The following is a 12,832-nucleotide window of genomic DNA, read 5'->3' on the forward strand; positions in this document are numbered from 1 at the left end:
CAGTAAAGTCTCTCTCTAATCAAGAAAGAAACTATACTATTTTTAGCTTTGAAACAGTTTACTTTCACAGTTTTATTAATCTTAATCTTTTACTTCTCTTTCTTTTCATTTAAACACACAATAAAGACCATAGTGTGTGTATGTGTGTATTTACATTTCGAATACATACATGCATGTGTGCACACACACATATATTTTTAATCTTCAAAGTTTTCTTTTCTATTTTTTCAATTTCAAAATATTAATTAAGGGGGTACAGGTGTTTTTGTTAAGTGGGTATATTGTATAATATAATGCTTAAGTCTGGGATTTTGGTGTGCCCATCACCAGAATAGTGTTCATTATACCCAACAGATAAGTTTTGATCCCATATCCACCCTCCTACTCTCTTTCCTTCTTGGTTTCTCATGTCCTCTATACAGCTTTGTGCTCATGTGTACCTGTCTATTAGCTCCCATTTATTATTGAGAACATGTGGTGTTTGGATTTCCATTCCTGAGATACTTCACTTAGGATGATAGTCATCTAAGTTGCTGCAAATAACATCATTTCATTCCTTCTTAGGGCTGAGTAGTATTTCATGGTATATATACAGTGTGTCTCAAAAGTCTCCATGTAAGAAAAAATTGTGTATAATTTTGTAATGAATGTGTTGTATTTAGCTACAATTTTCCATTTTCCCTATATATGGTGACTTTTGGGACACCCTGCTATATACCAGATTATTTTTAATGGAATTTCATGAAAAGAGGTTTCACAATTCAGAAACTAGAGATGCTGCATTTGTTCAAGATAGCAGATAAATCTTTAGCCTGTATTTGATATAACTATTAAGTAACTTAAAGGGTACAGAAAGCTTTAGATGGTTGGAAACCCTGCCCTATTAATAGTGGTTAAGAGCCTGGACTTTGGAGCAAATAATCCAGTTCCAAATTCTGGTTCTGTCACTTAGTAGCTACACAACCTCAAGTAAACACCTTAAACTTTCTTTGCCTCAGTTCCCTCATCTAGAAAACAGGAATAATAAATATACATACTTCATAGAGTTATTGTGAAAATACAACAGGTAAATACATGTAGAACACTTAATATAGTCTCTGGTGCCTGAAATGTGCTCTGAAAAGTTGTAGTTATTATCATTTCCTGCCAATTGTATCACTTGGTTGAGAGGAGGTTTGATTTGAAAAAATTCCAAATATGAAAAATAAAAATATTAATTGAGTTCTTACTGTGTGTCAAACACAATGATGCATACTTTTACATTTTCACATAAATGTCAACAATGTGACTTCAATTGTACCCCATAATTTCATGTCCTTACTGATTATTAGATCATCTAGTTTTTCCAATGTTAGACCTCTGATATAGGCACACGGGGTAGAATTTGGGAGGAAAATGAAGGGAAGAAAGGAGAAAGGTAAAGCTGGTAAATCTCAATGACTTATCAAGTTTATTTCTTGCTCATATAAGAAGGTTGGCACAGGGGGAATCTGTTCATGCTATTATTTAGAAACCAAGGCTGAGAAAGCCTCTGCCTCTTAATCACAGGTTTGTCATTATCTCCCTCAATATCTGCAGATGAAGGAGCAGTAGGAATGGAGGTGCCTATTGGAGGGTCTCCAGGAAAACACCCCATTGGCCAAGCTCAGTCATGTGACCACACCTAACTACAAGGGAGGCTGGGAAATGTGCTCTGGAGGAAAGGACGCCTGTTTGGTGAAAAGCTAACAGTTTCTGACACAAGGTATTTGACTAAAAGGACAGATCTGAGAGGGTGTTACTGCAAAAGTCTAGGCAGCTGGAGTAAAAAGTAAAATAAAATATTAAAAGTCTATGGCAGGAGTAAAAAAAAATAGATGAGAAGGAATGAATGAAAATTATGAAAATAGGAATAGAGTTCCCTAAAGGGAAAGAGATGGTGTGAGCAGCAAGGAGAATGTTGTTGAAGGAAGTGTTAATATGAGCAAAAAATTTGCCAGTTTCTCAATTTTGCCAAAAATGGACCTCAGCCTTGGAGAAGTAGAAGTCCTGGCTTATTTGTTTATTTGTTTTAAGCATTTTCTGCAATATGGCACCTAAGGGTCAGGACATAACAACACTTGGCACTACTTGATCAAGAAGATAATTGAGACAGCTGATAAAACTGCAAAATATGCAGAGCTTCCAGAATAAATAATTTCTAACTTCTTTCTTGTCTCTAGCTTTCTGCTTAAATTATCTATGAAATTCAATCTTCCTGCCTGCAAGATTATAAGCCAAGCTGTCTGACAGTGTTAACTGTGTTGTCAGGAAGAGAAAGGTGAGATTTTTCTCACCAATAAAAGTGTTGAAACTAAAGGCCATGTCCTCCTAAAGTGACTTATGTATTCGTGTGACTTATATACCAGGTTAGTTGATCACAACACATAGTTATTGACATAGTAAATATTGTCAGTGAGCAGCAATATTTCAAAAGGAATCTTTTTTCCTGAACAGTAGGTCTTAACAGTGGGCTTAAAATATTCAGTAAGCTGTGCTATAAACAGATTTATTTTTTCATCCATTTATAGAACACAGGCAGAGTAGATTTAAAATAATTCTTAAGGGCCCTAGAACTTTTTTTTTTTTTTTTATTTATAACGTGGCTAACCATTTGGACCAAGAGGCCTACACTTTGGCCTATCTTAACTTACTATGTCTTCTTCACTAAGCTTAATCATTTCCAGTTTTTGATTTAAAGTGAGAGATGTGTGACTCTTCCTTTCACTTGAAGAGTTAGAGGCCATTGTAAGGCTATTAATTGGCCTAATTTTGTGTCTCAGAGAATAGGGAGGCCCAAGCAGAGGAGGAGAGATGGGGGAAAGACTGGTTGGTGGAGCAGTTAGAACACATACAACATTTATTGTTTGCTGTCTTATGCAGGCATAGCTCATGGCACCTGAAAACAATTACAATTACGATAGTAACATTAAAGCTACTGATAGTAGATCACCATAACAGATATAATAATAATTAGAAACTTTAAAATATTGCAAGAATTGCCAAAATGTGACCAAAAAACACGAACTGAACACATGCTGTTGGAAAAATGGGGCCAACAGACTCACTTGATGCAAGGTTGCCACAGACCTTCAATTTATAAAAAATACAGTATCTGCAAAGTGCAATGAAGAGAAGCACAGTAAAAATGATGTATGTTTGAATCATTGTCTGTTTTTAATTTGAACTTCAGTGTATCACACATACATGAAAAGCTTCAATATAGGACTCCTTCTTTTTTTTTTTTTTTTTTTTTGAGACAGGGTCTCTTTCTGTTGCCTTAGCTAGAGTGTAGTGGCATCATCATAGCTTACTGCACCCAAAAAACCCCTGGGCTGAAGTGATCCTCCTGCCTAAGCCTCCTCGGTAGCTGGGACTATAAGTGTGTACCACCACACCTGGCTAAGTTTTCTGTTTTTTTGTAAATATGGGGTCTCATTATGTTGCTCAGGCTAGTCTTGAACTCCTGGCTTTGAGCAATCCTTCCACCTTGGCCTCCCAGAGTACTAGGATTACAGACATGAGCCACGACCCCTGGCCTAATATAAGATTCTTTTTAAAAGTACTTTTTGCTCATCAGGAGAAAGTTATTGTGAAATATTATAACATATAATATGAATTTATCATGTTCAGCCATGTTTCATGTCTTCTGCCAGTTTTACTTTTTGCTATAGAATTTGTTCAATAGTTTGTAATAGAGAGTTTCTATTATAATAAGGTAATTTTACATTTACTAATATTTAGAGACCACATTATTTTATTTTAATTTATAAAATTTTTTGGTCCAAAAAAGTGGAAGATGATTTGTGAAAGATGTGTATTAATTACATTAGTCAAAAACAGAATTGCCTCAGCATAATTTCTTTAAAGCCAACTCTACCTAATATGACAACTCTTGCTGGAAATGAAGTAATATTCATATTTTTATAACTTTTTTGGTAAAAAAAAAATTCTATGGTTTGTAAAGACCGTCTAGTAATATTTTGAGAAAAAAGAATGTCTCAAAATTACCTTCTTCAACTCCATTGCCTGCTAATACAATAACTGTTGCTGAAAATGAAGAGTTTTTAATCTGTTTTTCCTGGACAACAAACATATTATCAAAAGTGGGAAAAGTCTTCCTCTCAGGTACCCTCCCCTCTAGCCACAGTGAAATATTGCCTCTTTTCTCAACATAGTATGTATTTTTATTTTTATGACTCCATAATTTTGCTCACATTGCTTTCTCTGCCTCCAATACACTTTCTTTTCTTTTCTACCTTGTGAGTTCCTTCTCATCGTTCAAAAACTAACTTGTCATAGACATGATATGTGAGACTTGTGCCTACACACTCACTATTAAAGGTGGACTGGATGTAGTCAATTGTTTTTCTACGTTAGGACCTAGGTAGCCACACTAGCCAATTAGACCTGAGGAGAACCCATGATCAAAGCTAAACCAGTCAGAACATTCAACCAGGAATTTGTTTTTGTTTTATCTTGGGGGTGGTTTTTATTTTTTTTGTCTTTTTTTTTTTTTTGGTCTGTTTGTGCAAGACCTGAAGCTGTTGAAATCAACCTTGCTGTTAATTAAACCATGTTTGCTACAACCAGAAAAAAAAAACAAAAACAAAAAACACAGAATTTGGAGTAGGGTCTCTAAGAGGTTAAGCAATTAGTTGAGCAGAACTGAGCTAGAAGGTAATTTCTATTGGGGACAGAATTACAATGGAGCAGAAATCATAAGCAAAGCTAATGAAGCCACTCTGCAGATTGTTTTCCACATTGATTTTCATATGAGCTATCATTCCAACCTATGTCTCCTGTTTTGCTTTTTCTAGTGTTAGTGATTTTATTCCTTAAATTAAAAGGGCATTAAGAAGATGATGGTTCAAATGTCACCTCTTCTCTGTAGCCTTTTGTGAGCAGCTACAAGCTGATTTAATTAATTTTAATCCATTGTCAGGTATTTATATGTAATATATGTTTTATTGTTCACAAATAAAGACCTAAAATTGAGTGCCTGCTGTGATCTAGACACAATGGTAAGTATTATTATGATGTATGCATTCTAAAGTCTATATTCTATCCATATTATCAGTGAGGTTATAGCCTTTGCCCACCATGCAGTTAGAAACCGAGGAACATCTGCTACCCCAAGTCTATCTGATTCCAGAGATTCTGTTTCTAACCACTATACTAAACCAACTCCCAGCTCTAATGTTTGTTTATCGTCTGCCTTGCTAAACAGTGAGCTCCTTGAAGTTAGAGACCAATATAGTATACATCTTTTCAAATGCTAGCACAGTGCCTACTGGGAATGGCAGGCTAAATAAATGTTTATTGAATTAAAATTCCCTAGTTTTACCTACATTATAGTCCTAGATTATTGATGCAATTGACTAATTCTAAGAAGTCGCCATTACTCCAAACATTTAAAGGCCCACGTATGTACACACACACATACATTAGATGCTTAAATTATGTAGATTCCTTCTTTTCTGCTTCCTTAATGTAGAAATAATATATTTATTTTATATTTTGATATTGTACTCAGAGTAGTATTTTAGAAGATACGGAAATTGTAATCATAGAACTCAATTGATGAAATCTTATAAACCTAATAGTAGCACTATTTTTTAAAAAACTATAAAAGAAAGTAGCATGATAGAGTTACATAATACAGCCAATGTAAAAATGAAGGAAAATTTAATAATTTCACTTGCAGTTTTCATAGGTGGCAGTGAATGCTGATTTGACTATGCATTTAGAAATACTGAAAATGATAAAAATTTATAACTATATTTTGTTTAATGTAACTAAAATTTGTTACTAACTTTATGGAATTAGTGCAACTTGATTTACCATGGGGAAAAATCCATAAATAATTTTGACCTGATGAAATATGAATAGTCATATTTAGGTTGTATATTTGTGATTTTTCTTTTAAATGTATATCCCAATTCTCACTCCTGTCAATAGATTTTAAAAAGTTTGAAATAGCCAATTTATCTAGAACAACAAGAAAAGGGAGTGGGGGAAAGACTTGTGATTTTATTTAATAATTATTTTAAAATCAAAGTAATTAGAGCAAATCTACCTTCAACTGAATGCCAGAGATTACTGATGTGAAATTGTTAGGATAAGCCTGTATTTCCCTTTTCCTCCCTTGCTAAATTCAGCAAGAACTTAATCATCACTAGATCAGTGATAAGTAGGCATCTTGACATTTTGCCCACGCAGACCATATTAGTAGCTACAGAAAACACACTTTTTGATTTTGGATTTTGCTTCAAAAATAAGTCATTATCCTATGACTATACCAGCATATGAACACAAAATTTCTATGCCCATGACACCTATTTCTTGGAGTAAAAACTCTGGAAACAACAATGTCTATCAAAAAGCATTGGCTTAATAAATTATGGTATGGCCATTCCAAAATATTACAAATTTAATACAACCATTAAAAAAAATGAGTCACCTCTTTATGTAGTATACAGAATGATCTGTAAGACACATAGAGTAAAAAAAGCAAGGTGCAGGGCAGTGTGTAAAGTATACTAACATTTGATAAAATACCTCGTGAAATTTTCCACGTGCATGTATTTTCCATTCAAATAAACTGTTTAAAAGTTAAAAAACAACAGAACATTTTAAGCAGCCATTATCTAAAATGTTCCATATTCCTTAAATAATCCTCTTTTGAATTTGTGTTGATTCAGATTTCCATCTTCCAGCCTCCAGTGCCAGGTAATGAAATATCTATAGTTTTTTTTATTTTTTTCTCAACTTTATAAATACATAGAATTTCTTTTTTACGAAAATCCCTCCCTAACTTCTCACTTGGATAGGAAGAAGAGGCATCCCTCCTTGGTTGGTTTCATATCCTCCCCCCAACTCTCCCCATCTCCCATCTAGAAATAAGCAAGAAGCCTAGTTCGACCCTAAAATTAGGGTAGATGTATTGAGATGTGCAGAGATTGAGAGTCTCTGGCCACAGTCAGTTCCTGTGGAAAGGAAGGGATCCAATAATCAGGGCCCTTTAAACATTTGCTCTTTTCCCCCTTTTAAACAGAAGACTCTTCTTTTTGAAGAAAGGGTTTCCTGTTACCTTTCCTCTATTGTGTTTTATTGGAGACGGCAGGCCTTAGAATTGGCCTTCCTGCACTTCAGAAAACAAGCACATGGAGAAAAAGGTTTCTTCTCCTGGGTGAGGAAGCTGAGACTTCCAGACAAAAGGAATGTAACAACAGACATCCTGCCAGTTCCCCTCTTAGTGAAGAACCAATGGCCTTGTGTCCCACTGGCTGAGCCCCTTGAAATTGAACCACTTCCAGGAACACAAAAACAACAAACATTCTAGGACATGTGCGTTATTTAAGGAAACTTTTGGCACAATGGATCAGTCACTACTATCCTTCAAATGCCTTAAACCCAGCATTTTGTGTTTTCAACACGAACTTTTACAATACTACAGAATAAATATAAATTGGAAAGGTTGCTTTCCTCTTTCCCCACTATGAACTATATCAAATCTGCAAAACTATATCAAATATGTAAACTATATCAAATCTGTAAAACTGCATAGACAGCTTAGATGTCATTTCTGTGGGTTCTCTTTTAAACACTATATCCCTATTCTCCTTCCAATCAATAGATTTCAATTTAAACAAAACTTGAAATATTCAACTAACCTAGCAAGAGAAGAAAAGAGTGGCATGAGGGAGGATTTGTGATTTTTATTTAATAATTATTTTAAAATCAAAGTAATTAGAATAAGTCTTTGAATGTAATAGTGTTTAAGATATTTCAAATTAACTTATTTGGTACAAAATCTGCATGTATTAACTGTATTTACACACACACATCCTCTTCCTACCAAATACAAAATACTTTGGCATTAATTATGTGGACAGTTTCCTTCCTTGTCCAATATGTATTGACCACTTAAGGAGATATGACTAATTTATTGGAAATTATTTTTGAAAGTAGTAATGTAAGATTCAATCTCATACTATTATGATCATTTGAGTTTCTCATCAAAGAACACATTTTTCTTTAAAGTTATGCTAGAACTGATCAATATTGCCTTACATTTAGACAATGTATTTTCTCTGTTCATCTTTAAACATGTCACATATCTATTTCTGTAGAACACACATACATACACACATTCCCCTCTAAGACCACAACCCCCAAATTTATCTATACTTGTAACGTTTCATGACATTAAATGTAAATTTTATTTCAAAAACTATCACAGCCTAGAGAGAAATATAATTTAAGCACTGAGATAATACATTTCAGAAAATAAGCTAATATTTTCATGCTGAATTTTAGATACCTATCATTTGTCATTCTAAGACCTCCTTGCCTTCTAGACTCTAGAATTAAAGGGAAAAGGGCTATGCATTTAGGAACTATAAGCTGAAATTATTTATTTCAATTCAATATAGAATATTTATCAGAGTCAAGACAACAATGTGTACAAAAATTTACATAACAAGAGGAACAATAGACAATGCAGCACCTTTAAGAAAAATAATTAAAAGTTTTGTTGCATTTACAGGTAAGTGCCACACTGAGAATTTACAATACAGTAATTTACTGCAATCACAGGGGAGTTCCATAAAGAAACAAAGCTCTTACACTCCAGATTTTCAGATGGTATTATTGGAATGCTTAACTAAAACCACAGAATTTGTACATCCTTAGGACTGAGCTCACAAAAGCCATAAAAGGTTTTCATAGCATATATTATATAAGAGGAGTCCACTGTGTTGGGACAGCTGGTTTAGTGTCTCTGACAGGTGTGCAGCCTAGAAGAATTACTGGCTTGATGGTGATCTTTCTGTATCCGGCAAGACAGACCTTCTCCACAGTAACAACGCTGGAATATTTCCAGCCCATGGGAGCCTTTTCTCCTGTGCTTGGTGCACACTTGCCCTTCTTTGAGGACAGGTTTACAGATCTTGGACCAGAAATGTCTAGCACAACACAATCCTGTGGCGCAGTCTGATGATCGAAGACAGACAGAACCCTCTTGTCCTACGAAAGAGGAGACAGTAGAAAAAATACATGGTTACTGCTAAACCTACATTATTTCATTAAAATAATTCAAAAGACACTTCTGATGTGCTAACAAAGAATAAATCTTAAGGTCATTAACCCACCTTTGGTGTGATACATTTTTGAAGACAGTGTGGTTCTCCTGGAGTACCCATCCAAGGTGCTGTGATCACTCCCAAAGCTTTCAATGATGGTTTCTTCAATTTCCCCTCGATGGAAATGATTTTGATCAGAAGGCATACATATTCCTAAGGAAGCAGGAAATAGTGAGTAACTCCAGGATTGCAATGCGTTATTGCTAACAGCTCTGACAGCAGCAGCAGTCTGTGCCTGTGTCAACTTGAGATACCTCATTGTGGTGATGTTATTTTAAACACAAGTCAAACTTCCTCTCTAATGTTAATGCAAAACTCCTGGGAGGGGCAGAAGCACTAATGTGTACACTGTCCCATCATATGCAACATCCCCAGTATAGCCATTTAAAATATTCTCCTAGCAACTGTGGTAGCAGCAAGTGAGATTTCTGCCCATTTTAATATCACCCTTGGGGTAAGAAAAAGAAAATTGGTCACTTTAAAAAAAATGTTCTTAAAAATAACTTCTCTGCCCTTGGTGCTATATGGGTACTGCCAGACTAAGTTAAGCAAATGCAATTCCAGCTGCCTGGAAGATTGCAATCTCACCCACCAGTTACTTTACTGTATAATTTCTTTATTACAGAGATTTAGTTAATTCATCCTGGAGTACTACTGGGTCCTAATGAGGGTCGCCACCCTGTATGTGTATTTCTGGAGACCTCTTTGGCTGTCTAAATCTACCCCTCTGAAACATTAAATTTTAGTGGATCTGTGGTTGAGGGGAGGAGTACTTATTTTAAGGTAGCAGAAGGTAGAGGGAGGGGGAAGGAAGGAGGGGACGGGGGTGAAGAGTATCAAGATCTCTCTTTAAAAAATGATCAGTACAGAAAAATCACTGTCCTCCAGGTGACAACAGTTTCAACTGAGATCATGAGAGAGACGCTAGTCTGGGAAAGCCCAAAGAGTCACCGTAAGAAAATGGAAAGGGTAGCTAAACGCCAATACTGGTTTCTTTGGTCTCTCTGCATGGTCCTACCGCCCTCTGCATCCTCTTTCTCAATTGGTCTCCCAGACAAATTTTTATGAAAGGGTCCACTAAGTGGTAAGCTGTCATGTTAACTCATTGAGAGACGGAGAGGAAGAGAACTCATTGAGAGACTCCGAGACCTCCGGACTTCTCTCTCCTCCCAGAGTGAACGCTCGAAATGAAGATATTTCACGGGAACCCTGCATGCTGAACACCTATTTGCAGGTGACGCATTCGCAGACCGGAGACCGTTCTCTCCCATCCTGTAGGCGCTCAAAGGCAGGACGGTTGGAGTCCTAAAGGGAGCTACAGGACTCACCATTTTTACAGTAATTCCCGGGGCAGCACATAGCGTGACGCAAGCAGCGTTTTCGGCGCTTCCTGCAGGCGAGACAGATTTGCACGCCCGCGTCCCCTCCGCGGGTGGGACTAGCGCAGTACTCATCGGTGCCGCACTCGTCGTCCTCTGCACACGGGTATGGCTGCGAGAAGGGGGCGAGGAGAGGGTGAGGCACCCAGGATTCCAAGTACCCACAACTCCTGGACCCGGATGCTCAGCTCAGTCCCTGTCTGTCCACCTCTCCAAAAGCTGTTGCTGCCCGCTGCTCCCAAATGCAGCGTTTCCAAATGGGCCCTGAATCGCACAAGCTCAGCACGTTCTATGCCCTCCTCTCCTAATGGGTCCCCCTCGAGGTCACAGCATCTCAGGATCCCCGCGACCCCTCTCACCTGGTAGTTGTCAATGGTCTGATACTTGTTCCCGCCCTCGTACAGAATTCCGGGCGCGGCGCTGACCGCGGAGCCTGGGTGCCCGGCAGCGCCGCCCAGCGGTGGGGGCAGGTTCTTGATAGCGTTGGAATTGACGAGAACTGAGTTCAAGGTGGCGCTCACTCCCAGCGGAGGATGGCCGCAAAGACTGGCGGCTACTAGGGCGACCAAGACCCGCGCAGCTCCCACTGTGCCCAGAGCAGTCATCTCAGAAGCACTCAAGAGTGAGAAAGAGAGAGAAAGGAGGAATGTCACTTTGCAAGCCTGGACCCCAGGGCAACCGTGCTGGTGCGCGGCTGCACAGTCAGGGTTCCGGGAGCCTCCTGCGGTCCCAGAGTCCTGACTGCGGGGCGCACAGAGCTCTGCGCCGCCACCGCTACCGTCTCTGCCTTTATACTGCGGGCTCTGAGCATTCCGGCCCCTCCAGGGGGAGACAGCAAAGCCGGGATGAGATTTCAAAGCGTTGGGAGGGACTGGGAGGGGTGTTTGTGTACATGAAGGGGGGCCTTTGACACTCTTCACCCCGCCCCTCCCTGGCGCAGTCGTTCTGCCGGCACAGCTCACCTTCGGGGTGACGGTTATCAGTGAGCGTTAGAGCAGACGAGTTTAACAAAAATGCAGGAGGCGGGAGGAACTCTGGAAACATTGTGTGCCCTTGCCTTGCAATAGGGGTTGGATTATCTGGATCTGAAAGACTTCAGAGCCTAATGGTAATACTCTGCAAAAACACTTAGCGCCCCTCTCCTTTACAACAGTACTCGTTTTTCGTGCACACAAATAATGTTCAGTATTAAATACGAACCGAGTCGTGCACACAAATAATGTTCAGTATTAAATACGAACCGATCAGTAATTCAGTGGCTCTAGCGAAATGTCTCTGCGAGAGGGCCAGGTGGCGGGTGCAAGTTGCTTATTAACCCTTTAGAGTCTCGGTTTGTAGATTTGAGAGAGATTCTAGGCTTTAATATGGTTCAATTGCCACTCTCCCCTCTCGCCACTGCGAGAAAAATGCGCAAAGGAAAGGAAATTTGCACATCAAACATGGGTAAGAAGGAAGAAGAACTAATTCTCTTTTGATGGGAAATTTAGAGAGGGAGGCGAGAGACTGGGGCTTGGAAATTAGATCAGGGGTGGAGGTAAGAGGGAAATGACCATCCGATAATCAAACTATTTAATGTTGTTCTTTGAATCTGAGCAGTCGCGGCAGTAGATGAACTTGATTAGGCAGACACGCGAGATCAAAGCGGACAGGGTCCAACATGCCAGGTCAGTCGTCCTTCCCCGGTTCCCCCTTCTCAGTGGTGGGTTAATGCAGGGAGATAAGAAACCCTTAAGGCTTAGCGCCTGACTTCCTCATTAGTATTTCATATCCCAACGCTTGAGAACGCGTGTGTTTGATCCCAAGTCGAACCTTTCTCAGGACCAAGGAATACCCTCTCTAGGGAGATAAGAGACTGAGGAAAAGGAGAGCTGAAAGTGAATCAGAAAGTGAATTTGACGTCATTCAAATCAACATATAAAAAACTAATAAAGGCTTCTGTATACAGATGTTGTCATGTTTATGTTGGAAATAACGATCTGTTCATTAAAAAAAATCATGTTAGAAGCTTAGAGCCCTAGCATTGGACTACCATTGGAATTGTTGCCTTTTTTTTTTTTTGGTGGGATGGGGGAAGGGGTACAGTGAATACAAATATTTATGAGACAGGAATTCTCATTCTAGAGAATAAACTTCTTTTTATTATAATTATAATAATAAAAGATATAATACAATTATAGCAATAATAAAAGATAAGAAATGTACATAATTCTTTTAAAAATAGGTTGATGTAATTAGTGTCACAAAATGGACAATTGCTATGTGAGTTTGGAAAAACAAGAGTGGATTAAA

At 38.2% G+C, this 12,832-nt stretch overlaps 1 protein-coding gene across 1 annotated transcript; it reads right to left on the reverse strand.

Moving 5' to 3' along the window:
- Positions 1–7,953: 7,953 nt before the first annotated feature.
- Positions 7,954–11,371, reverse strand: DKK1 (dickkopf WNT signaling pathway inhibitor 1). The gene is made up of 4 exons (XM_012659682.1): positions 10,903–11,371; positions 10,493–10,655; positions 9,174–9,317; positions 7,954–9,048 (listed from the first exon to the last, which is right to left on the reverse strand). The coding sequence occupies exons 1-4, from the start codon at positions 11,146–11,148 to the stop codon at positions 8,795–8,797; spliced, it is 807 nt and encodes a 268-aa protein (XP_012515136.1). The 5' UTR covers positions 11,149–11,371; the 3' UTR covers positions 7,954–8,794.
- Between the last annotated feature and the right edge of the window lie 1,461 nt (positions 11,372–12,832).

The sequence above is a fragment of the Propithecus coquereli genome, unplaced genomic scaffold, assembly GCF_000956105.1.
Source record: "Propithecus coquereli isolate 6110/MARCELLA unplaced genomic scaffold, Pcoq_1.0 Scaffold63, whole genome shotgun sequence".
In the NCBI taxonomy this organism is placed as follows: Eukaryota; Metazoa; Chordata; class Mammalia; order Primates; family Indriidae; genus Propithecus; species Propithecus coquereli.